At 54.7% G+C, this 23,464-nt stretch overlaps 1 protein-coding gene across 1 annotated transcript; it reads right to left on the bottom strand.

Moving 5' to 3' along the window:
* Nucleotides 1-1,674: 1,674 nt before the first annotated feature.
* ITGA5 (integrin subunit alpha 5) lies at nucleotides 1,675-22,772 on the bottom strand. Its single transcript, XM_043881830.1, has 30 exons — nucleotides 22,276-22,772; nucleotides 15,914-16,044; nucleotides 14,300-14,412; nucleotides 14,062-14,182; nucleotides 13,794-13,855; nucleotides 13,658-13,703; nucleotides 13,279-13,404; nucleotides 13,008-13,052; nucleotides 12,829-12,872; nucleotides 10,883-10,939; nucleotides 10,652-10,704; nucleotides 10,163-10,371; nucleotides 9,697-9,888; nucleotides 9,423-9,468; nucleotides 9,149-9,250; nucleotides 8,894-8,949; nucleotides 8,606-8,760; nucleotides 8,155-8,292; nucleotides 7,956-8,023; nucleotides 7,454-7,604; nucleotides 7,276-7,368; nucleotides 7,078-7,157; nucleotides 6,906-6,986; nucleotides 6,688-6,793; nucleotides 6,184-6,336; nucleotides 4,954-5,040; nucleotides 4,730-4,843; nucleotides 4,013-4,114; nucleotides 3,352-3,474; nucleotides 1,675-2,769 (listed from the first exon to the last, which is right to left on the bottom strand). The coding sequence occupies exons 1-30, from the start codon at nucleotides 22,650-22,652 to the stop codon at nucleotides 2,686-2,688; spliced, it is 3,315 nt and encodes a 1,104-aa protein (XP_043737765.1). The 5' UTR covers nucleotides 22,653-22,772; the 3' UTR covers nucleotides 1,675-2,685.
* Nucleotides 22,773-23,464: the final 692 nt, after the last annotated feature.

Genomic DNA, 23,464 nt, shown 5'->3' with positions numbered 1-23,464 from the left:
ACTGACACAGACAGGGCTAGGACTCAGGCCTTCCCCCTACTCTCTTGTCTCTCTGCATCACTCAAGTCTCAAGAGGAGAGGCAGACATGCTTTGGAGGGGCTGGGAGATTTGGAAGGGGAAACATACCAGAGCCTGAGAATTACAGTTAAGCGACAGAGAGACTGGGGCTGGGTTACATCGGCAGCACTTCTGAGCCCAAGGGATTCCTACCTTGCATTGTGCCTACTTGAGAGAGACCTTGTCACTCTCAGAGTCTCAGAGGTACAGGCACTAACTACACAGACACACCCATGATACCAGCCCAATACAGCCCACTTCCCCTCCTCATTTCCTCCTCATCATGGTGTAAGAAATCTCAGATTTGGCCCCTGGAGTATGGCTATTGCCATTCCCACCCATCCCCCAAGAAGGCGAGTATGGGATTTCATTCTTGGAGAAGTCTCAGTGCCTTGCTATGCTACAGCTGTCATCCCTGGAAATACGGGGTAGCTCTGCCTCATCAGGTCTTGCCCTCTCTACAGTCCTTCGTTTATGGGTTCTGGGAAGAAGTTTCTGAGTTACAGAATTATTAAGAAGTTGACGATTGGAGTGTAGAGCAGGTTTGAATTCCCAGGAGAGAGATTTTGAGATCATGCTGGAACTGCGAGGCAGGAGCCTAAGCTAATAAGAATTGTCTTGTTGATGGGGGAAGAGGGTGAGGAGGACCTCATACATAGCCTCCTTTCCCCAAATTCCCATAAATTTGTGACTGTGCTGCCCTCTGGTGGCTGACCTCAGTCTAGCAGGACATAGACACCTTTGCCTCTAACAATCCCGTTTGAATTTCAGCACCCCTCCCCATGCTCCTGCTGGACACTAGTTTAGGATAGGCCTCGAGGAGACAGAGGATGCTGAGGGGTTCCCTCACTTTATCTTCAAAGACCTGAACTGTCTGTCATGTTGGTTAAGAATGTGGGCTTTCACAGTCAGGCAAGGCTGAATTAGACTGTGACCTTGGGCAAGTTACATAACTTCTCTGGACCTCAATTTCCCCTTGTGTAAGTGGGGTTAATTGTGCCTGCCTCGCACATTTAATTTGGTAGAAATTAAATGAGATAATGTATGTAAACTAACATTCCCTCTACCCATCGGATTCATGGGGTCGCAGAGTCAGATATGACTGAGCGACTGAACTGAACTGAACTGAACTACCCATCGGAATACAGTGGGTAATGAAAACAAAACACAAACCCAACTGGCTGTCTTCTGATTTAGTTCTGTGGCCTTTTCTCTCAACCCTTTTCATTATTATAATTTCGGGAAGCCTAAGTGAGTCTTCTGGGCCATCTTCTTCCACCTTCAGCTCTGACCTCTCCCTTTCTTTGTATTCTTCCCTAACCCTCAAATCCAAAGAGAAGGAATTCCTCTCCCTGTTCTCTTAGAGGTGTTAGGATCGGATCGGATCTGGTGATCTGATGGGGCTGGGAGATGGGCAGGAGTCAAGCCCTGCTTTCACCCCTTCCATCATCTCTTCCATGTAAGAAAAGGTAACCCCAAAACTAGTTCCACAGTTCCTGGGGGGGGTCATACTCCTGGCTCCCAGTGGAAAGAAACTGCAAGAAACATTTCCCATCCACCAAGTGGTCTGGTTCCAGGAAAGATCTGGAAAGAGTAGGGAGAAGACAGATTCCAGCTCTGATCAGTGGGGGCACCGGGCCGGGTTTATTGCACTTGCAACAGAGTTTAAATAAGTCCCGGGTGTCCGGAGCCGAGGTGAGGGGAGGGTTGGGTAGGGAGAGGAGGGGCAGCGTCAGTGCAGCTGGCGGGCAGAACCCAAACCCACAGGCCCGGGACAGCAGGCTCCCCCTTTCTGCGGAGGACTGAGAGGGCCTACGTCCGGCCAGGGTTAAGGTTCCAGATCTTTTACCATCATGGCCCCTTCAGGGTCCTGGGCAATTCCTGACTTCTCCTGAGTCAGAGGTGGATTTGGTCTCCAGGCCCAGGTCTGGAGCAGGCTCAAATGTCCTGGATCTGCCAAGTTAGGTTACCAACATCTGAGTCTGGGTCCCAGATGAACTTCAGGCCCCAGAGGCCCCAGGTTCGATCTGGCCCTGTGAAAGTTCTGGTTCCCCTTGGAGCTGCTTCTGGGCCAGCGTGGATCCTGGTGTGGGATCTGTCCTGAGCTGGGCCTGGGGTGCCATCCATGGTTAGTGTTCTTTGTTGGCCCACCGGGGTGGGGGCTGTCCAGAGCTGCCATGTCTCGCTCCCCAGGTTCCAGGCTCTTAGCTGGGGGCTTCCTGTGGATCTCTGGCAAGGCCGACAACAGATCTCTGCAGGTTGGAGCTGGACAGGAAGTCCTGGAGCCACATCTGAGCCGGAGAACTGGGATTGGATCCCCTAGTTCTGGTTCCAAGGTGTTTTCAGGAAATTCTCCAAAATGCAAAGGTGGCAGGGAGGCTGGGGCCTCTGTCCCTGGATCTGAGTTCCCTCATCCATGAGGAGGGCATGTGTAAACGAGGGTCCTTCACAGTGCATGGGGGGAGGGGATCCCCAGCTCCTCACCTCCCGGCTCTGGCCCTTCAAGTATGTCTCTGGGCTGGGGAGAGGAGCTTCTCCCTGGCCCTCAGCACCTTCAGGAAGTGCCCAGCCCCCTCCCTGTCAGTAGACTGAGGGTGGGGGGAATGGGCCTTCAAGATTGGGAGGAATCAGGCATCGGAGGTGGCTGGAGGCTTGAGCTGAGCTTTTTCCATGGCGGTGCCATACGGGAGGGAGCGTTTGAAGAATCCGAGCTAATGAAAAGAAAGGAGAGAGAATTGAGTTACTTCTCTGCAGATCTTATTCCAGGAAGGTATGAAGATGACTTCAGTGCTTCCAATCTCCCCATCTTGCAAAAGTGGCCCAAATTCAGTCTGTGAAGACTACCTCTCCAAGAGGTCTAATGGGCCAGGAGGGCTTAGGCTGGGGTGCTTTGGTGTTGTAAAAATGCCCCCAGTTAAGCCAGGTTTGGCAAACAGATTTGAAGTTTCGCTGCCTAGAAGTGGCTGCCTCTTGAGAAGGATTCTGAGGCTATTGCTCGAGTATGATCAATTAGTGACCGCTACCATGGGTTTCTGGAGCAGGTGACAGACACATATGCCACACACTGGCCACTTGTGAGTCACCTTGATTTTGAAAGTATTGGTAAACTTACCAGCTTGAGTCGAGAGAACTCTAAGCTAGGGGCTGTAGAATGAAAGAAGGGATGGTATAGGCAGTGTCCAAAGGGGACACATGTGGCTGGAGAACTGGCCTGGAGGCACATACTAGGGAGGGTGCTGGGTCAAGGGCAGAACCTGGTGAGAGAAGGCCAAGTCGAGTAGGATGTGGCTGACCTTGTAGAGGATATAGATGAGGAGACCAAGGAGCAGGAGGCCAATGAGGATGGCTAAGATAATGATCCAGAGAGGGACTCCGTGGCTGCCTTCTGCCTTGATCCACTGCACAGCCGTGGCCACCTGGGGAGCAAGCCAGGAGAGATCACTGAAAAGCCACTGGTTCTTCCCACCCTACACTTGGCTCCCACTTCCCACTGGACTTAGAAACCCTCTCTCCCTTCCCACTTGAGGCTAACAGAATTCTGAACTTCAAATTTCTAAAATGTGCGTTATTGTTTCTTTCGGGCCTTCATACCTTTTCCTCGCCCCAGAAAAGATTCCTTTCCTGACCAGTTAGCCTGGTAGAGCCCAGGGATTCTTCAGGTCTTGCTTAAACATCACTTCTTCCAGAAAGCCTTTCCCAATTCTGCAAGTCTGTGTTCAAGTGTCCCTATGATGTGGTCCCATAAACATGCTGGTCCTTGTCACACAGTCTTCTTACTGCCCTGTCCATCTTGCTTATCACTGTATTCCCAGGACTTAGCACAGTGCCTGGCCCATAGCAGATGCTCAATCAATGTTTGTTACCATAATCAGGCCAGCCCCCATCATGTCCCAGTCTTTGTGCCAGGCCCAGAACCCTGTCTTCCTTGGCCCAGCCTGCTGGCCTTAGACTTACCTGCAGCTCCTTTTGGGGAAGCTGCCGAGGCAGGATTTTATAGGGCATCTTCAGGGCTTCATACACGGCCTCACACTGCAGGCTAAATGGCTGGTGCGCCCGCTGTGGGTGGGGGAAAGGTGTTCAGGGTGGCCCGTCTTGGCATCTGGAGGACATAGGGCTCCCCAGTTTCTGGCTCTGGTTATAATCTTTCCCTATTTTGAACTCATTCTCTGAATCTCTCTCTACATTCCTTATAAGAGAAAATAAATATGTAACTAAATAGTTATAACTGAACAGTGGATAATTAGATAACAGCATGTTCAATAGAAAAAAAATTTCTTGAGTCATTAATATGGGTTAAGCACCTACGACAATGTTTAGCCCATAGTGTGCATTCAACAAATGACTACCATTTCCTGTTTACACATCTGCTTGCCTCTCCACGATGGATTCATCCTCAGTCTCTGTTTTTCTGTCCTTATTTGCCGGCTGGTCTCCCTCCAGCCCTCCCCTCCTCTGAATGGGCCAGAAAAGGGAAGCTGTCGCTCCCAGTGTGGCCACTAGGTGCCGCCAAGGACACACAGCCCTGTCAAAAGAACGGTGAGGGAGGGGAGTGGGGCTGCCTGGGTCCCCGTTACCAAAGCGGGTGGCTAGGGCAGTGGGGAAAGCGGGGGTCAGTCCAGCAGGCCTGAAGGTCAGGGGTCAGGGGTCAGGACTGAGGTGAGGCTCCCTCACCTGTAGGAAGGTCTTGGCCCAGACGCGGAAATGCAGTTGCAGACTTCGGCTCTCTTGCCGGTGGAGTGGCCCCAGCTCGCAGCGCAGCTTGAAACACTCTGCCTCTGGGCATTTCTGGGGAGAAATAGGAGGCTTGAACCATGACTTCTGCCCTTCTGGTGGCTCTGAGGACCCACGGAGGTATTCAACACTTGGGCACAGACCTCATTCCCAGGACAACTTACCAGAATCTGAGGCCCTGAGGAGGCAGGGCTCCGACCTGTAACATCCCGTCTTTGCAGCCGGTGGTGCTGGGAACCCTCGGGATCCAACTGCAAGAGGAAAGAGACCATTAGCAGCCTCTCCCACCTCATTACAGCATCTGAGTCAGCCTGCATCTGGGGTCTGCAGCAGCTTTGACCTGGTCTTCCATCCATGCAACTGACCACCTCCTATGGCAAGGCAGCAAGCTCGTTGTTGAAATACGGAAACGAGTAAGATTTGGTCCCTGGAGTTTAGGAGGAGGTGATGTGTCAATAAATAATTAAGGCACTGACTCTGCCTTGAGGCCTTTGCACTGTCTGTTTCCTCTGCTTGGAATACTCTTTCTTGAGTCTTCACAAGCAGTTTCATCCTTATCTTTCATACTCAATTCACCTGTTCCCTCCTCAAGAAGTTTTCCCTGATGATTCAACTCAAACAGGTTCCTATCTCCACCCCACCCCAGCATGTGAGCACTGCACTTTCATCACTTTTCGATATTTGTTCCTCTTCTAATTTTATTGTTTATTGTGTGCACATGCTCAGTTGCTCAGTCATGTCCAACTCTTTGTGACCCCATGGACTGTGGTCCACCAGCCTCCTCTAACTATGGGATTTTCCAGGCAAGAAAACTGGAGTGGGTTGCCATTTCCTACTCCAGGGAATCTTCCCAATCCAGGGATAGAACTCTTGGCTCCTGCATCTCTTGCATTGACAGGAAGATTCTTTACCACTGTACCACCTGGGAAGCCTTACTGTTTATCACCCTCCTCTAACTTCATGAGAGTAGGGACCTTGTGAATTTTGGTTACTGTGATATTTCCTGAGCCGGTAACATGGTTCTGTAAAGTCATTCATTTAATTTAAATGTTGTCTATGAATAAAATGAACTTTAAAACAGACACTGGGGTCTAGGGGAGTGGGTCTGAAGAAGGCTTTCCAGAGGGGGTGGTGCTGAGCTGGGTCCTAGGAGTATGCCAGGGCATGGAGTCAGGAAAGGATACTTCAGGCAGAAAGACAGAAGTGCAGTGCTTAAAACAATCTTTTCCCCTCTCACGGCCTCAAGGGGTCTTGTGGGACTTCTGACTGCCTTCCAGTGGCCTAAGTCCTAGCTCCAGGCACATCCTCATTAGCTCTTCCAGGTCCCTGCGACCTTCTCCAACTACCACCGACTTGGTCCCCCCCAGCTCCCGGCCAGTCCCCAGGCCCCTCACCTCCAGGCCCTCTGGGTTGGGGGGGTGACTAGTGGTGCAGTTGCTGAGTCCTGTGACCCTGGTCACGTAGAGGAGCTGCTGGCCCTCCAGAGCATGGGGACAGCTGAGCTCCAACACGCCCTGGCTAATGGAGCTGGGGCCCAGGTTGATGAGCTGAGGAGAAGAAGGCACAGTCATCATGGGAAGGGAGGCAGCGATTCGGCCCTGTTGAGACCCGGGTCCCAGTGGCCCACTCTTCCCTGCTCTGAGTCTCAGGAGTGAGGCAGGAAATCAACGGGCAGAGATGAAATCCTTTCCAGCCAACGCTCCTGGAGGTGGCTCCATCCTCCCTTCTAAGTCACTCAGTTGGCCAGTCTCTCACTGATCGGTGCAGGCCTTTACCTCTCCCTTCCCCCTCCTCCCCTCAGCCCCTCAGGCTGGCCCCAGCCATCTGTCACTCATACTGGCTCCTCCTTCCCTGTCATTCATTCTAGCCCCGCCCTCCATTCCCAGCAGCCCACTCACCTCATAGACATGGTGGACAGCTGGGCCCACGTCACCCTCCTCCTGCGGCTGGTCTTGGGGATGCCAGTCGCTCACCGGAAATAGCACTGCCTCGGGCTTGGAGACACTGCAGAGGAGGGTGGTTTAGAGGACAGTGGAAGGGACCCCATTTCATATGCCTTCTTTGCCAGAAGTCGGTCTCCCCTCCCAGAGACGCCCCATTTTGCCCGGGCACTGACCCGTTGAGAGAGACCTGGGCCTGAGCCTCCACCGAGAGCCGGAAGGAAACCACGTCGCTTTGCGAGTTGTTGAGATTCTTGCTGTGGGACAGAGGAGAGACTCTGATGGTGCTAGAGCCCAGCCAGAAGGTCACCTGCACCAGACTCCGCCCCTGCCCCGCCCCCTCCCTACCTGAGGATCTGGAAGTCAAACTGGATGGTTTTCTTCGTGTCCCTGAGGTGAGGGACTGTGAAGCGAAGGCCACCCCAGAGCTGCGGGACAGGGAGGACGGACAAGCGGGCTGTTAGACCGGGTGTCTGCCACATACCGACTGCAGCCCTCCTTCCCTTCCCCCCAGCTCAGCTCAGGGTGAGATGATCCCAGACTTACATTGGCCCCAGCCTTCATAGGGTTGCCCAGGTCACACACCAGCAGACGACTCTGGTTCACAGCAAAGTAGTCACAGCTCAGGCTGGAGAAGTTCTGGAGGTGGGGTGGGTGCAGATAAGGCTTCAGTGTCCCTCTGGCAGGGTCTCCTCCCAAGCCCCGCCTGTGGGTCCTCACTCACCCCTGGATGTCTGACAAGTCCCGAGTACTCAGCCTCCGGAGGGGCCGTGACCCAAAGCTCTGCCTCGTAGGCGCCACCCTCACCCACATTCTGGGCGTGGAAAGTGAGGTTCAGAGAATTCTTGTCGCCCAGGTATACATGGTTCTGCTCCCTGGAGGGGACACACAGGGGTCAGGGACACTGGAGAATTAATCGCCGAGCCAGACAATGGGCCCTAACGATAATAATATAATAGACACCATTCACTGACTTCCAGCTTTATGGCAGGCATTAGGCTAGATGCTTTATGTAGATTATTTCATTTAATCCTTCCAAAAAGCTAGAGAAATAGATGCTATTATTCTCACTATACAAAGAAGTTGCGTAATTTCCCAAGGTCACACAGCCAGCTGATATGTTCCTCTTCTACTTTTCCACGTGCCAGGTGCTTCTAAGCTCCACGTGTCCTGCTAGGCGACTTCAGCATCTGGAACCCCCCAGCCTGACGTCAGCCTTCACTCACCCAAACACTTCCAGCTGTAGATCTGGCACACAGATATTGTCTTCTCCACAGTCCAGCAAGATCTGAGCCTGGGGAGCGGGGCAGCCTTGAGAGGGGGAGTTGCGACTGCCTCCCAAGCTGTCGACTCTCCGCTCCAGGGCCCCGTCTCCAGGGGCCCAGGCCCCTCTCCTCCCGGCCTGTCTCCCCACCCTGCCCTCACCTTGTCCTCTATGCGGCTCTTGCTCTGGTAGTGTAGGACTGGCCGGAGGCCGTGGCTGTCCACTGGGGCTTGAGGGTCCAGGGAGAAATTGAGAGCGATGTGAATCGGGGAGAGTTTATCTCGAAACTCTGACTCGTTCTGGGGCCGGGAGTGGGGGAGGGTTCACAGAGTCAGGGGACACAGGGGACTTGGCAGCCCTGCTCCTCATCCTCTCACATCTCCCTTTGTCCACGCAAGACCCTCAAGAATTTAGGTGTCCAAACGACCGTGCTCATTGCTTCTGAGGCAGCCTGGTTCCCAGCTCCTCGGACAAAAAGGCACCTTTCCCCAGCCTCCCAAAGTCCCAGGTCCTTCATTGGAATCTCCCAGTCCTCTTCCTTTCAGGAGGGGTCCCCAGTTCTATGTGGCCACCCTCCCCAAGCCAGTCCACACCCTACCCTCCTGCCCCTACCCTGAGGTAGATCTTCATCTCTCTGCAGTCCTCCCGAGCCCCGTTCTGGATGAGCAGGGTCTGGGTCAGGGTGGCCTGTCGGGAGGCCAGGAACAGCGCCCGCCGCACCCCGCCCTTCTGCTTCTGCCAGTCCAACTGGAGCTGCACCGTGAAGCCTGTGGCCACGCATGTACATTAAGGAGCATCTTCCCCTCCCTCCTAATTTATCCAGAGAGAAAAGAGGTCCCCAAGTGCCCAGTCCCTCCACCCATGCCCGAGTGCCTGAAAGGTTCAGGCAGTCTCCCTCACCGATGGAGTCAGGAACATGTTTTCCAGAAGCATTGAGGCAGAAGCTGAGGTTGATGCTAGAGGACCAAAAGGAAAGCTGGTATATTCAACTGGAACAGGCATCGTATTCTCTGCCTGCCTCCCAGACAGACCTGGACTGGGACAGTCCCATGTGCCCCCTTTCGAAGGCCTGCTCTCCCTCCCCACTTCCAGGCACGGATGAGGTACCCCCAGACTCCATCCTGCAATCTCCTGCCCCCACCCCCCCCCACTCACCAAGTCACAGGGTTTCCCTCCAAGCTGCAGCTGTGCTCCTCTGGGTTGAACATGGCGGGAAAGATGGTGAGGGAGGCACTGGCAGACACGATGGGGCGACCCCTACCAAGAGTGAACGTGGGGGTCAAAGAATTAGGGCTCCTCAGGAACCTGGGCACAGGAAGCCGATGCCCAAGCCCCAGGATCCCAGTTTGTACACTTCCCCAAACTCAGCCCTACTGAGAAATCCCCTAGTTCCCATGTCTCCCAGGCTTCCCCCTGCCCGAGTTCATACCTGTATACCACAGCCTTGTCTACACCAAAGGACCCCACAATCAGATCTGCAAGAAATCAAAAGAAACTACCCCTCACAGCAGGCCCCCAAACAGAATTCTTCCCAACCCCTTCTAGCCGCATTGTTCAAGGAGGCTGAAGTGAGGGGGCATCGCCATCTGGTGGCATCATGCTAGAACTGCACCCAGAAGCTTAGGCAAATACAAATACGTTAGAGGCTAGGGGGTCTGTGACCAGCGAATTCTAAGGTGAAAGGGGCCTCGGGCACCACTCACCAGGGTATCCATTGCCATCTAGGTCTCGGCCTCCTCGAAGGGCAGAGCCAAAGAAGTCCGGCGTGTGGCCAGCTGCCCACAGGGGCAGCAGAACCTGGGAAGGCTTAGATGCCAGACCCCCTGGGCCCCCGGGGAATATAAACACCACTCCCTGCCGGTTCTCCCCACCAAAGGCAGCCCCAACGGCTACATCTGCAAGACACACAACACAAACCAGTCAGCAGGCCGGGAGTCCAGGAGTTCAGATCTCTACCACCAGACCCCAGGACCCAGGATCCAATTTTCCCATCTGTCATTCCCAGTATGCTAAACTCTTCAAGCCCCAAGATCTAGATATTGGGATTAAAATCCTCCAGGAGACGCTGGGGGGTCCCGGTTATCTTATCTGACAGCCATCTCTCCCCAGATCCCTTCTGACTCAGGCCCCTGGCTCCTCCTCAGCCACTCCAGCCCATACAACGCTCACCATTGTAGCCATCCTGGTCTAGGTCCCCCAGGGGGGTCAGGGAGCTGCCAAACCGGCCAAACTCATCCTGGCCAGTGAGGGTCAGGGTGGGCGTGGGCTCCATGCCAGCCAGGCGCTGCAGGTAGATGTAGACCCTGCCCACCTCCTGCGGCCGCCCATCGGCTGTCCGCTCCATGAGCAGGGGCGCCCCTACCAGCAAGTCGTCCAGCCTGAGGATAGGGGAAACACCAGCATGCTGAGACCCTGCCGTTCCCCCTCCCCTCCTCAGTCCCAGTGCCAGGAAAGCCCAGGCATCCTGGATTCCCGGCTCTTTTCCACCCAGGGGAGAGACCTGAGATCTTCTGGCTTTTGGCGCTCAGCTCTCTCCTTGCCCCTGAGCCGAGGGAATGCAGGCAGGAGGAGAATCCAGGGAGGAACTCTCCTTGTGTTTCTGTCCCACCCCCACTCCTCACCCCTGGGGAGGGCACCACTGTGTTCTCCACTACTCACCCATCCCCGTTGATGTCTGTGGCAGCCACTGCGTAGCCAAAATAGGAGGCCATCTGGGGGGGTGTGGACAGAGCGGCAGCAGCGGGTCAGTACCAGGGAGTCAATCAACAAGGGCTGTGGGGGGAAGTCAGGGACTCCAGGGAGCCTGAGAAGTTGGGCTGAGCTTACTGACTCAGGGCCAGGGCTTGGTTGGCAGAGGGCCAAGCTGGGTTGTAGAAGGGGTGTCCTCACCTGTTCCCCTGAAAAGTTGTAGAGGGACCGGATGTCTGAGCCATTAAGGATGGTGACCTGGGGATGAGGAGATATACCCATTGATCCCAGACTCAGATGGATGGAGGACAAGTGGGTACAGGATACCCAGGGGCAGTCATTCCTTGGAGACATAGGCCACTTGTCCTGTAATTCCCTTCTGTGCTTTGCCTTCACCGTAGTCTTATCTCTGTACTGGTAGCCCCATCTCATGGGGACTTCATTATTTTCCTCCGTGTCACCTAGCAACCACTACTGACAGATTCCATACTTATCTGTCTGTTGTGCATCTGATCTACCTACTAGAATGTGAGATCATGAAGGCAGGAGCTCTTTTGTTCTTTGCTTTCTCCCCAGAGCTTAAAGTCATGCTTGGTGAGAGTAGACATTGATTATTAGCTGAATGATTGAAGCCTTATCCCTCAGCCCTCCCAAACCACATGCACTCATGTCTCCCCCATGTCGCCCCTTAGTGATGGGTGACATTGGTCTCTTGACTCCTCATTCTCTCCCCCCATCTTGCTGCTGTTCCTCTGGTGTGAGCCCGCCCCAAGGAATGCTGGAGAAAGCCCTGGTCTCCGCCTGCCTCGGACATTCCCTTCCCCTCACTGCCCTTCCCCACGGCACTGAGGCTGATCACCCTAGAACTGGTCTAGGAGGGACACTGCTAGCTTGGAAAATCGTGGTGGTTCCCCGCAGCCATGGCCCAATCTCAGCTTATTGGCTGGTCCTCTGAGGCCCTGGAGAATCTGGACCCAACCTATCTGTTTTTGCCCAGCCTCTCTTTTTGTGTTTATTTGGCTGCACTGGGTCTTAGTTGTGCCATGCAGGATCTTTAGTTGTGAGATAAGGGATCTAGTTCCCTTATGTTCAGGGACTGAACCCAGACCCCTGGCATTGAAAGCATGGATTCATAACTACTGGAGCACCAAGGAATCCCCCAGTCTCTCTTTAGTCTCTCTATTGTCAGTCAGTCCATGCTGAACTGGCCTGAATTGTTTCCCTTTCCTTCCATGCCCTTCTCATGCTCCGGTCTAGGATGCTGTCTTTCCTCATCTCCTCTGGTCTTTCATAGAACCTTTTCTGATCCATCCCCACCCTAGAAAGGAGGTTATTACTCCCCCTAAACTGCTGTATCATCTTAACCACTTTCCTGAAATTTACGTTAGTGCAGAAAGAATGCTGACTTTGGAATAAAACAGGTCTGGTTTTAAATCTCTATCCAGCCACTTACTAACTGGGTGATCTTAAACAACTTACTTGGTCTCTTCCAGTCTCAGCTTTCTCATGTGTAAAATGTGACTGGTAATATCTCCCCCGATAAGCTTGTTGGGAAGAATAGACATCATGAGTGGACAGCGCCCGATGCACTGAGGGGCTTATGCATAGGAGCTGCACGCTAGATTACCATCATATGTGTGTCTTATCTTACATACTTGATTAGAAGCCGTACAAGATGGGGTGTGATGTCTTATTCATCTTCTTATCTCATACCTTGCCCTAATAAATGTTGGTAATTGAATGGACTCCTATGGCATTCTTATCTATACCCTTTTTAAAGCACTCGCCATGGTCTAATAATAACAACTACAGTTGTACCCTGCCTAAGAGTTCACTAAGTACTTTCACGTGCCTTATCTCACTTCATCCTTACAAGAGCCTTGTGAGGTCAGAACTATTATTATCCCATTATTTAGAGAAGAGTAAGGCTCAGAGAGGTTAAGCAGACTCAAGATTTTTACAGAATGAAGTGGGATAGGAACAAATCACAGATTCATCCAGAGTAAGTGCCAGAACTTGAACCCTGGTCTGACCCAAGAGCCTGTGTTCTGATCCACTTTTTGAGCCCTCCCAAATCACCATGCATGGTTCTCTGTGATTAGGCAGGGGAGGGGGGTGAGGGGAGGGAGGGTCAGGCTGGGCCTTACATAGCCGTAGGTGAGGTTCCCTTTGGGCACACCAGCAACGAAGTCTGGAAAGGGAAGAGAAGATTGCAGGCTAAGGGCAGGGGAAGGGGAGTCAGACAAAAATGTCTCAGTCCTTGGGGCTCCAGATCTGAGGTCTCCATCTGCCCCCTCCCTTGGCCCCAGACTGGGGACGCACTCACCTTCTCTATCATCACCACTGAATTCACCCACAGCCACAGAGTATCCTGGCGGACAGGTGGATGGATATTAGGTTTCTTGCTTTGGGGACCCCTCTGTCCTGGCCCATCCTCAATCCCTTCCCCACCCCTACTGAGCCTTCATAGTCAGCCCACACATGACACATGGGGTGGGGGGCTGGGGATGCCTGGGTGGTAGAAGGGAGGTGAGGGGTAAGGACAGGGGCCCCCTGAGGTTCTCCCCCTGCAGCTCCCACCCCATTTGCTCACTCACCCAGGTAGCTGTCATCGTAGATGGAACTGGCCTGGCGAGTCTGCAGCTGCCCCCGAACTGGGTTGATCAGGTACCCGGGATAATAGGATTCTGCAATCTGCTCCTGGGTGGCGGACAGGATCTGGCCTGGAGAAGGGGATAAGGAGGGGATGGCCCAAGGAGGAGGTGGCAGGGAGTGGGGCACTGGGGGCTGACTGGGGAGATATTCAGGAGGGGAAGCTTTTGGAGGGTGGTGGGAGAGGACAGGTAAGTCTCAGAGGACAGGAAGAGGAGTACTGGGACAGGGGCAGAGGAAGGAAAGATTGTGATCTTGGGCTGGGAGAGGGATGAGAGGCCAGGAGCGGGAGACAGACGCAGGGACAGCAGAGGAAGGACTCACCTTGCCAGAAATAGCTCCCTGGTCCACCCAGGACCACACGCCCAGTCTGTGCAGGGGAAGAAGGCGAGTCTGCATCTGGTCCTGATTCCCCTGCATCCACCACCCACAGCCAGGTTCCTCCCAGATCCCCTCTCACCTTGGTGAACTCGGCACTGAAGCCCCCTTGGCAGTAACCCTGTCCTGCTTCTTGGCTGAAATCTGCAAGAGGAGAAGGTGGTGGGAAGATGCTCTGCACAGGCAGGTCAAGCAGGAAAGAGCAGAGAGTTTGGGGAAGGCAGGGGGAGAGAGGGGCCCTAGAAAGGACCTCCCTGGACCAGACAGTGGGCTATCAAGGCTGTTGGGGGGTGGGGGATTGTGAGGACTCAGAGAAGGCAGATGCGGGACTCAGGCCACCCCTGCCCTACCTGAGCGGCAGGGTGCATACTCCAGAATGCGGGTGAAGTTGTCTGTGGAGAGGTAGCAGGTGCCCACGGGATCACTCTGCGGCTCCTTCTCGGTGCGCCAGCTGTAGAGGGGAGCACAGGCCTGGGAGGGCCCAGGAGGAGGAGGGCCTAGGTTTAGTCCAACAGGGCCTGTCTTCCCTCCCTCCTCACTGTGCTGTTATCCCCAACCACTACCCCTCCTGCCCATCGTGGCCCTCACCAAGATGGAGGAGCCATGGGCTCGCACTGTCGCTCCAAACCACTGCAGGGACTTGTACTCCACAGGCTCCTCTCCCTCTGGGCTGGACGTTGAGGACTCCAAGATCCGAGAGCCTTGGGGAAGTGAGAAAGTGGGGTCATGCCAGCCGTGGGCAGTCGAGTCTCAGAGCAGCCCCTGTCGTCAGCCTGGGGGTACCTCGGCACTTGCAAGCCCTGAGCCCATGACTCACGGGGGGGAAAGTGAGGAAGGGTCTTGACAATCTGCTTGTTGTGGCCTGACTCATCTTCCACTGCGTGTGTGCACATACACCCATGTGTGCACATAGGCACATGCGCACACACACAGAACCTGGGGTTTCTAGAGCTGCAGTCCCCTGATGTGCTTGCCTCCTTACCCAGCTGGGACAAGGACGCTGTGATAAGGTGGGGAAGAATGGCTATTTCCTGAGAGGGCAACCCTCTGGGTGCACTTCTGTCTACACCTGGGCTTGTGTCTTAGCACCTGTTCTATGTCCTTGACCTTTCTTACACCTCTGGATCTCTGCCCTATGTCTGTGTGTGTGTTCATGCATCTGTCTGTCTCTATCCTTCCAAGCCCTCTCTGCCTTTCTTTTTTTTTTTTTCCTCTCTGCCTTTCTTATTCCTTTGCTCCTCACCTGTCATTCAGATTAAAAAAATAATAATAATCAGGGACTTCCCTGGTGGTTCAGTGGTTAAGAATCCATTTTACAATGCAGGGGACATGGGTTCCATACCTGGTCAGGGAACTAAGATCTCACACACTTCAGAGCAACTAAGCCTGTGCACCACAACTAGAGTGTCTGTGTACCTCAATGAAAGATCTACCCGATTGTCACGACTAAGACTGGATGCAGCCACATAAATATACTTGTCTCTCTTTTCATGCTCTCCTCTTTTGTCCCCTCACCCCGGTTATCTATGGAGCCAGACTGCTCAAGTTCATATCCACGCTCCACCTCTTATTAGCTGTGTGACCTTAGACAAGTTACTTAACCCATTTCCTATAAAATGGGGATAATCATACGTCATGCCCTCATTCAAAGGATGAAGTGCGTTAGTATGTGTGAAGTGCCGACAACAGTGCCCAGTGCATGGCAAGTGCTCTTCAAGTGTTAGCTGTTATTACTATTTCTCAGCCTGTCTCCCTTGGTCCATCTCTGCATCTACTTGGGACCTTAAGCTCCTTGAGGTCGGTGGCTTAATCATGTTTCAATCCCCTGCAGCACACAGCCTGGCACCCATTATCACTTAGTCAGTGCTTAGTTAAAAGAATTGGAATAGGTTCTGTGACTCTCCCTGTCTTTGTCTGTGTTACTGCCCTGGCCTCCCAGAGTGTGGGTGATTCAGGGAAAATGAGAGCCACATGTTTCTGAATCATGCCCGCCCTCCTTGGGCTGGGCTGGACTGGGAACGTGGTGTGAGTGCCACGGGGAGCCGCCGCACCGCTGCGGCGCTGAGCTGGACTCCCAGAGCCCGGGAGCACGTGGCCCTGGAACTGGTTAGGCTCCGCCCCGCGCTCCAGATCCCGCCCGGGCCCCGCCCCCCAGCCTCAGTCCCACCCTTTAGTCCCTCCCCGACCAGCGAAGCGCGTTACCTTTGCTGTCAAATTCAATGGGGGTGCACTGTGTCGGGCTGGTGCCCCAGGGACAGAGGTAGACGGCACCGCCCTGCAGCACTCCCGGCTGGCTGGTGTTAGCTTTGGGCGCCCCCACCAGCACGCTGACCCTGCGGAGGGGAAAGGAGAGGCATTTCAGGGGGGCTCCTAACTCTTCTACAGTCTCCCCAGGCGGGGAGGGGCTGGCTGGGGGTGGGATAGATGCCCCCCGAGTTGTATTTATATCTCAGAAGATGCCACGGATGCCAGAGGCACAGGCTGGAGTCAGGCGGTCCCCATGTGCCGCTGTCACTAACACAGCCCCTCCTCCCCCTCCCCTCACCCTCTCCTTTCCTACCTTCCCCTGTCATTAGGAGGAGGAACCAGAGTCAATTCTGGGAAGGGGTTGGGGCCAGAGGGCCTGGACCCCAACTTCCCCATCTCCCCTATGGGCCTGCGAAGACTGGAGGTGCAGCCCCTGGAACCCCAGGGTCCTTTTACCTACCCTCTGCTCCCAAGCCAATGCCCTTCTCTGGGCAAGACCCAGGCGTCCGGCTGCCCAGCCCTGGGGTGTGTAGGAGGAAAATGTGAGACTTGGAAATCAGGCAGTAGAAGTGGAGAGAGGCCCTGGAGGATGGTGAAAACAGACTGTTCCCCGGGGCCTGGGCCTGCCCTCACCCTGGGCTCTGGTGGGACCTTCCCATCCTGGCTGGATCTCTGTCTCAGCCTCTTAACACCTTTCCCATACACCATCCCTCAAGTCTGAATTCAGATCTCGGTCTGCTGGGTCTTAGTTCTGGACACGGTGCCTCATCTCCCCCTGAGATGAGAAGGTTGCCTTTGCTGGGGGTCCTCTGTAATGGGGTGGTGTGAGGGAAGGTCCTGGGTAATCTTCCTGCCTCTGGCTCTGCCTCTATCACTTCTGGGTCCTTAGCCTCCAAGGCCTCAGTGCAGCTGGCAGCCCTCTGGGCTTTCTCCTCGAGTCTCCCATGAGGACCGCATCTGGCAGCCAGGGCAACTGACCCAGTGTCCCTGCCAGCCTTGGCCTCTGCTCTCCTCTCATATCTGCCTCTGGCATTGCTTCTCAGTCTGTTCCTCTGCTCTATGACTGCTTGTTCTCTTGGTTTTAGTTTTAGGTCTGTCCCCCTCTGTCTTTCTCTCTGTCTCACATCTTGGCATTCTCTATCTCTGTTGGATTCCGGCCCCTTTCAGCTCTCAGCACCCCCAGCACCCACCCTTTTCTTGATATTTGGATCCCTTCATCAGCCTTTCTTACCAGGAGTCCCCAAGTCTGAGATTATGATAGAGATCACAAAATCAGGGGTGTGTGAGACAGGGGGATGTGATGGGAGACAGGATGGGTGGGGGAGGGGTGAAGGGGTGGTGTCCAAGAGGAATAGGAATGGGAACACCAGAGGGATGGGCTCCAAGGGACTGAGGTGAGGGTGGCTGGACCAGAGGATGAGGACAGAGGAGGGAGAAGAAAGGGTCCATAAGAACAGGAGGGGAGGCCGGAGAGAGAGTTCCTGGAGTGATGGGGGGTGGGGTGCCAGCCTCGGTTACCCTGGGGACAGGAAATGTTTACTGCCTGTGGCTTCCTGTCTGTTTCCAACCTCTCACTTCTCCGTTTGTCTCCCACCCGCCTGCTGGGCCCCACCCCTCTCACTTAGGCGGTACAGCTAGTTGGGGGTGGGTGGGAGCTGCCTACTCAGAGGCACAGTGACCGGTTGCCTGCCAGGCCTAGTAGGTGAGGTTGGTGTTGGGGAGAGATTGCCTTGCCTGGGGCTGGGGGAGGAGAGAGGGGTGCAACCCTCCATAGCAGAGGCAGCCCCAGAAAACAGCAGTGGTACAGGAGTTCTGGGGTCGGGCACTAGCTCAGTGGAGACTTGGGAATACCTGCTTCCTCTGGGTGAAGAGGTTGTGATGGTTACCTCAAAGTCTTCTGGAGCTCTGATACTCTTCCAGGCCTTGGCCAAGGGACCCTACTCCCACTCTCGATTCTCCCACCACTTCCCTGGGTGGGGGAAGCAAAGCCTGAGTGTTCCTGGGTTGGCCTGAGGAAGTTTGTGGCGGGGCGGGAAGGTGTGAGAGGGGCCTTACAAGGTTTATAAATCCCACAGGCTTGTGCGACAGGGGCCTAGGCTGTGGCCGAGTGAAGGTTCAAGGGGTCTGGCACGCAGGCGATGGACACAGATCCCGACCCAGACCTGCCCTGTGCCTCCTGTGGCTTACAACTGAAGATGCAGTGGTCCTTCCTTCCCAGCTCCTCCAAGTCCAGTAAATAGCGCCCTCCCCCATTGCCGAGCAAGGCACCCGGTGTCTGGGGTGGCACCTCACATAGCTTATCCTTATTCTCCCACTCCTAGTTCCTGCTTCCTAAATCCTACAGCAGATGGATCCTACTAGGGGTCCAAGAAGGTAACAACGGAGGGTCCTTGGGCTATTTTCATTATTTCAGAAAGCCTAACGGAAATCATGCATTTACCTGATAAGGCAGCCCGGGCTAATTAAAACCTCAAGTGTTATTTGCTTTGGGCTGTAATTATATCAACTCCTGTGGGGAACCTGGTTATCTCATAGTGGTCAGAAGCTCTGATTGGCAGCTATGGATGTCTTCTTGTTCTAAATTCTAGTTGATAAAAAACAGGAAAAAGGAATTAATTATTCCTTCCTCAGCGCAGTGTGGCAGATAAACTCTTCCAAACTATGGAGACCAAGGGAAGAAGTAATTGCCATAATTTATCCTGAAACCTCAGAACCCTGGTATTCTAGAGTTGGTTCTTGGAGACACAGGCTGCCCCAGCGGGAGGACACCGAGGAGGGCATCTCTGGGATTGAAGACTTTCTTGTAGAAGCCTCAGGGCTTACCACATGGAGTAAGCGGAAGCCAGTTTGGTCCTGACACTGCTCCCCTTCTTCTTTCAGAGCGATCTCTTGTCTCTGTTTTATGTAGAATGCCCCCGTAAGATGTCATTTGAATTAGAAAGAAAAAGAAAGGAAGGAAGGAAGGAAGAAAAGAAAAAAGAAAGAAAGGAAGGAAGATGGAAAAGAAGAAAGAAAACTTTAACAAAAAAATACAGCTTATCCAGTCCCATGTCCTCATTGTACAGAGGGGGAAACTAAGTCCCAGTGAAGTTAAGTCACATGTCCAGGATCACTCAGATCTTTTCCAATGGAAGAGCCAGAAGCCAGGAGTCCTGTTACCTGGTCTACCCTGTTGCCAGTTTGTCCCCTCCTCTCCACTATCTCGCCAGTCAGGCTTCTGATTAACCAAGTTCCTGTTCAATACATGGTTACTGTTTGACTCTGATGGCCTAACAAGGTCGGGGGTGGAGGGTAGCAAACGGACCAGACTCAGCTCCTGCAGGTCCTACAGCAGCCCGGGCCAGGACAGAGGAAACACCTGGTTCTGGGTCCCCTAGCGTCCTCTCCAGGGAGATGCCTGGCTGGCTGAGGAGGAAGAACTGCCTCTACTTGTGGCAGTACTACAAAGGGCTGAGGAGGTAGGCTAAGGCTGGTGCACCTTTTAAGCGCACGTCTTGGGCCAAGTTACTGACTTCCCCTTTCCAAGACTTGAATTCTCTACCTGTAAGATGATGGGTTGCCCTTGGATAGTCTCTAAACAAACTTCTAGTTCTAACCTTCTATGACTCCTGAAGCTTCAGTTCATATATATATACACACAATGGGGACAATAAAGCTTCATCTGTCTAAGGCAAAGATTTTTGTAATGATCCAACAGAAAAATTGGTAGAAAATGCAAATAAATGTGCTTATAGCTATCATGCTATAAGCAAATACTAAAAGCAAATAAGAAATGGTGAAAAACTTAGACAAAGAACTAGGTGGTGTCCAGGGAGGAGGGAACCAGAAACAAATAGGTACCTCATAAAAGTCATGCCTCCCATGTACACTGATCACCCTCTGTGGACCAGGTCCCTTTATATATACTGTCTCAATTAGTCCTCAGAACAGCCTCATAGGTAGGTGTCTGATTTTCAGGAGAAGATCAGGTTCCAAGATTGAAGTCTTAAGTAGCTCACCCCAGGTCACACAAAGAAGTAAGAGGTGGGGCCTGGACGCACACCCAGCTCAACCTGACTTAAAGCCTGGCCCTTCCCTACCGTGTAACTCCTCTGTGGAACTTCTCTTGGTGCTTACCCTGCCCTCTAATGCTGTTTCAGTTTCCACCAAGAGAGGTGAGGGAGGGGGCCAAGAACACCGAGGCCCTCCCTCTCCAGCCATGGCCCCAGGTGAGGGGCTCTGTTTGTCCCCTGCAGGGAGGAGGGCTTGGAGGCCCAGCTGTAGTGGGGAGGGAGGTCACTGGGGAGGTGGAATGTTCCGAGTCCTATTCTAAGAGAGCTTTGTACAGACAAAATGAGAGGGGGAGGTGTGCAAGCTGGACACCTGGGTTCTCTTGGGAGGAGAGATGAGCAGAAGGGGAGGGGGAGGGGTTGAGAATGCTGGGTCCTGCTCTAGAAAAGGGCTTTGGGGACTACAGGATCAGGCCAGGGGCCAAACAGACACCTAGGGAACCCAGAATGTATGAAAGTCCAGATGTTTCAGAGGCGTGTTTTAAAAGGGAGATGACACTCTTGTTAGGTGGGGGTTGGGTAAGAGGAAGGTAAAGAGCCAGATAACTGACCCCAGCCCTGGTGCCCTGATGTGGGGAAGGATCCCATCCCCTCCCTCCCTCTTCTCTACTCCATTAGGGTTGTGGTAAGCAGTTTGAGGGGGCCTGGGGGAGGCCAGGCCTGGCAGAGACTCCAGGCCAGGGTGATGCAATGGGGTTTGGGCAAGAGGCCAGGGGGGTGGGGTGGGGGTTGGGTGGGGACCTTGAATAGTCCAGAACCAACAGCTGGAGCCTAACCATCTTTCTTTTTTCCCATCCTCAGGTCCTCCAGACAAAGGAGAAATCTGTCCCTGTACCCAAGTGGAATTACCTACATTAACCCCTTTTCTCCAAAGGGAAAGGAAATGAGCAGATATCAGCTAACTGTATGTGTAAAAACAGTTCACCTCTGACAGAGAGTCTATCAAACCTGGATACCAGGGGTGGCTGTGGTGGTGGTGAAGGCCAGTGGTGAGGGGCGATGGTGAGGAGCAGTGGGGGGCTCAGAGCCCAGAGATGTACAAAGAGGACTCCTCCAGAGGTCGAGGATCAGTCACCTGGCACCCAGGAGTCCCTGTCCCAGACCGGGGGCAGCTTCCTTGTCCTCTTACTACCCCTCATTCCCCACATTTAAGCAAACACCCTTGTTTTCATGTTGCCTGGCTTGTCTCCCCAAGCCTGTGGGCTCTCGGTCTTCCTGGCACACAGGATCCAGGCTGCTTGTTACCCTGCTGAGTTGGGAACCGGGATCCTCCTTGGAGACTTTCCGGTCTCTGAGGTCCTGTGTTCTGACACTCTTGGGCCCTCGGAGCCCACGTCTCCTCAGCTTCCGACCCCAGCCCCAGAAGTCCCGGTCTCAGTTCAGCTCCAGCCGACTAGCTACAGGAAATCAGCTTTTCTCTTCCTCCCAAGAGCTAGAGGAAGAGGGAAACCGCCCACCCCCCTTCACGCGCGCACACACACCCCTCCCGACACATCCCAGTACCCGCCCTTGGCTGAGCCAGCCCCCAGCCCCAGTTCCCCCCAAGACCAGAGTCCCGGGACTCTCCCAACTTCCCGGATCCCCACGTCTGAACAGAGATGCGGTGGGGGGTGGCGGGCAGAGTAGGAGACCGAGGAGGAAGGGGAGGGAGCCGCCATCCCCCTCCCGGGTCTTTCCCAGTCTGAGTTGAGGGGGGAGGGGAGGATGAGGCTGGCCCCCATTTAACCTCCGGGACCCTTTCAGCCTCCGACTTCCTTCTTACTACACACACACACCACACAGCTCATTCTGCTTCGACAAGTCCTCTCTGAGCACAATGGCCCTCGGGGGTCCCGGGGTTCCCCAGTGCTCCAAAAAGCCTCCTGGCCTCCGCGCCCCCTCTCCGTCCCCACCCGCCTCCGGTCCCCGCGGTTCTCCAGTCTCAACCAGAGACCCTCTGCTTTCCTTTCCCGCGCCCTCCTCTCTCTTGGCCGCAAGACCCCTGCCCAGACTTCTCCAGCTTGTAGCTTCGTGTCCTCTCCCCACCCCACACATGTCTCTCCGCTGATCGCTCTAACTCCTGCCCCCCCACCACGCCGGCCACTGTCCCCTCCCTACTCCAGCGCGGGCCCCCAACTTTAGCGCGGGCCCCCAACTCCAGCCCCAGTTCTTCCAAACTCCGCCTCCCAAACTCAAGCCTCGGTCCCCTCCAGACTCCAGCCGCGCCCCCAGTCTCTAGGCGCGCACCCCCGCCCTCCGCCAGCCCGCCGCCAACCCTCCTCAACTCACCCGTCCGTCCCCGGCCGGTAAAACTCCACCGAGAAGCCGAAGAAGGAGCCCGGGGGCCCGGAGAGCACTGCCGGGGCCTCCGCGTCTAAATTGAAGCCCCTGACCCGGGGCGGCGGCGGCAGCAGCAGCAGCAGCAGCAGCGGCAACAACGGCAGCAGCCGGGGTCCGCGCCGGGCGCCCCGGCGCAGCTGCACGGCGTGGAGAGGGGACCCTGGCGTCCGGCTCCCCATAGCGCCCGCTCTTCCCTGTCCTGGGGCCACCGACCCGGAGCCGCTTCCTAAACCTCCCAGAGGCGAATGACTCAACGCGGGGAGGAGTTTGCCAAACTCCCGGCTGAGCCCTCCCCCCGCCTGCCGGGGGGGCGGGCGGGGGGGCATTCCTGGGTCCCTGGAACGCTGAGCCCGCGCCCCCCACCCCGAAGGGGCGTGGGGGGGGCTGCACCTCTCCACTTCCCTCGTCCCAGCCCCAGCTGGAGGCCGGTTGTCTGGACTGGGTCAGACTGGGCGGGTTTGGGCTCTCCCCCTCCTTCTCTCTGCTTCCCCCTCCTTCCTCTCGCATCCTTTCCAGATGTACAACGTAAACGCTCGGAAAAGGAGTCGGAAAAAGGGAGTGGAGAATTTCCTAATGAGGAAAGGAATCACCTCTGGAGGGCGGAGGGAGTGTGAAATATGTGTGTGGGGTCTCCCCCACTAATTCAGGGAGGAGACTCCGGGGTCTAAAGAGAGAGGAGACACCTCTGGCAGCTGGCCAACTGGGATTCCCCCTTGCCTTCCGGGGCCACGGGGTGCCTGGGTCCCAGCCAGCTGGATTTGGGACTCAGGAGTTGAGGTACAGAATGCTCCCAGTCAGCCTGATCTGACGGAGGACCTACACAGCTCTCCTACACAGCTCTCCGCTCCCCGCGCCCCACCCCCAAGTTGCTAGAATTGAAAACCCAGGAGTCCAGGAGTTTGCGGTTATTCACCAGGAGATTACTGGTCCAAGCCTCCCTCTTTTTGGTTGTAAGAGTCCCTTCGTAGAATCTGAAGGTTGACCAAGAGCCTGGTGGTTGTGGAGAAGGGGTTGCTTTGGCCCTTCTGTGTCTTCTTGATTAAACTGGCCTGACTGCTACAAACCCGAACTGTAGATAGGGACGGGGTCGGGGTGGGGGTAACGATGGGGGTAGTGTTTTGCAAAGGGGCTCAACATT

This window comes from Cervus elaphus, chromosome 3, assembly GCF_910594005.1.
Source record: "Cervus elaphus chromosome 3, mCerEla1.1, whole genome shotgun sequence".
In the NCBI taxonomy this organism is placed as follows: domain Eukaryota; kingdom Metazoa; phylum Chordata; class Mammalia; order Artiodactyla; family Cervidae; genus Cervus; species Cervus elaphus.
The sequence above is the reverse complement of the archived record's forward strand: the minus strand, read 5'-3'. Positions and strand labels throughout refer to the sequence as shown.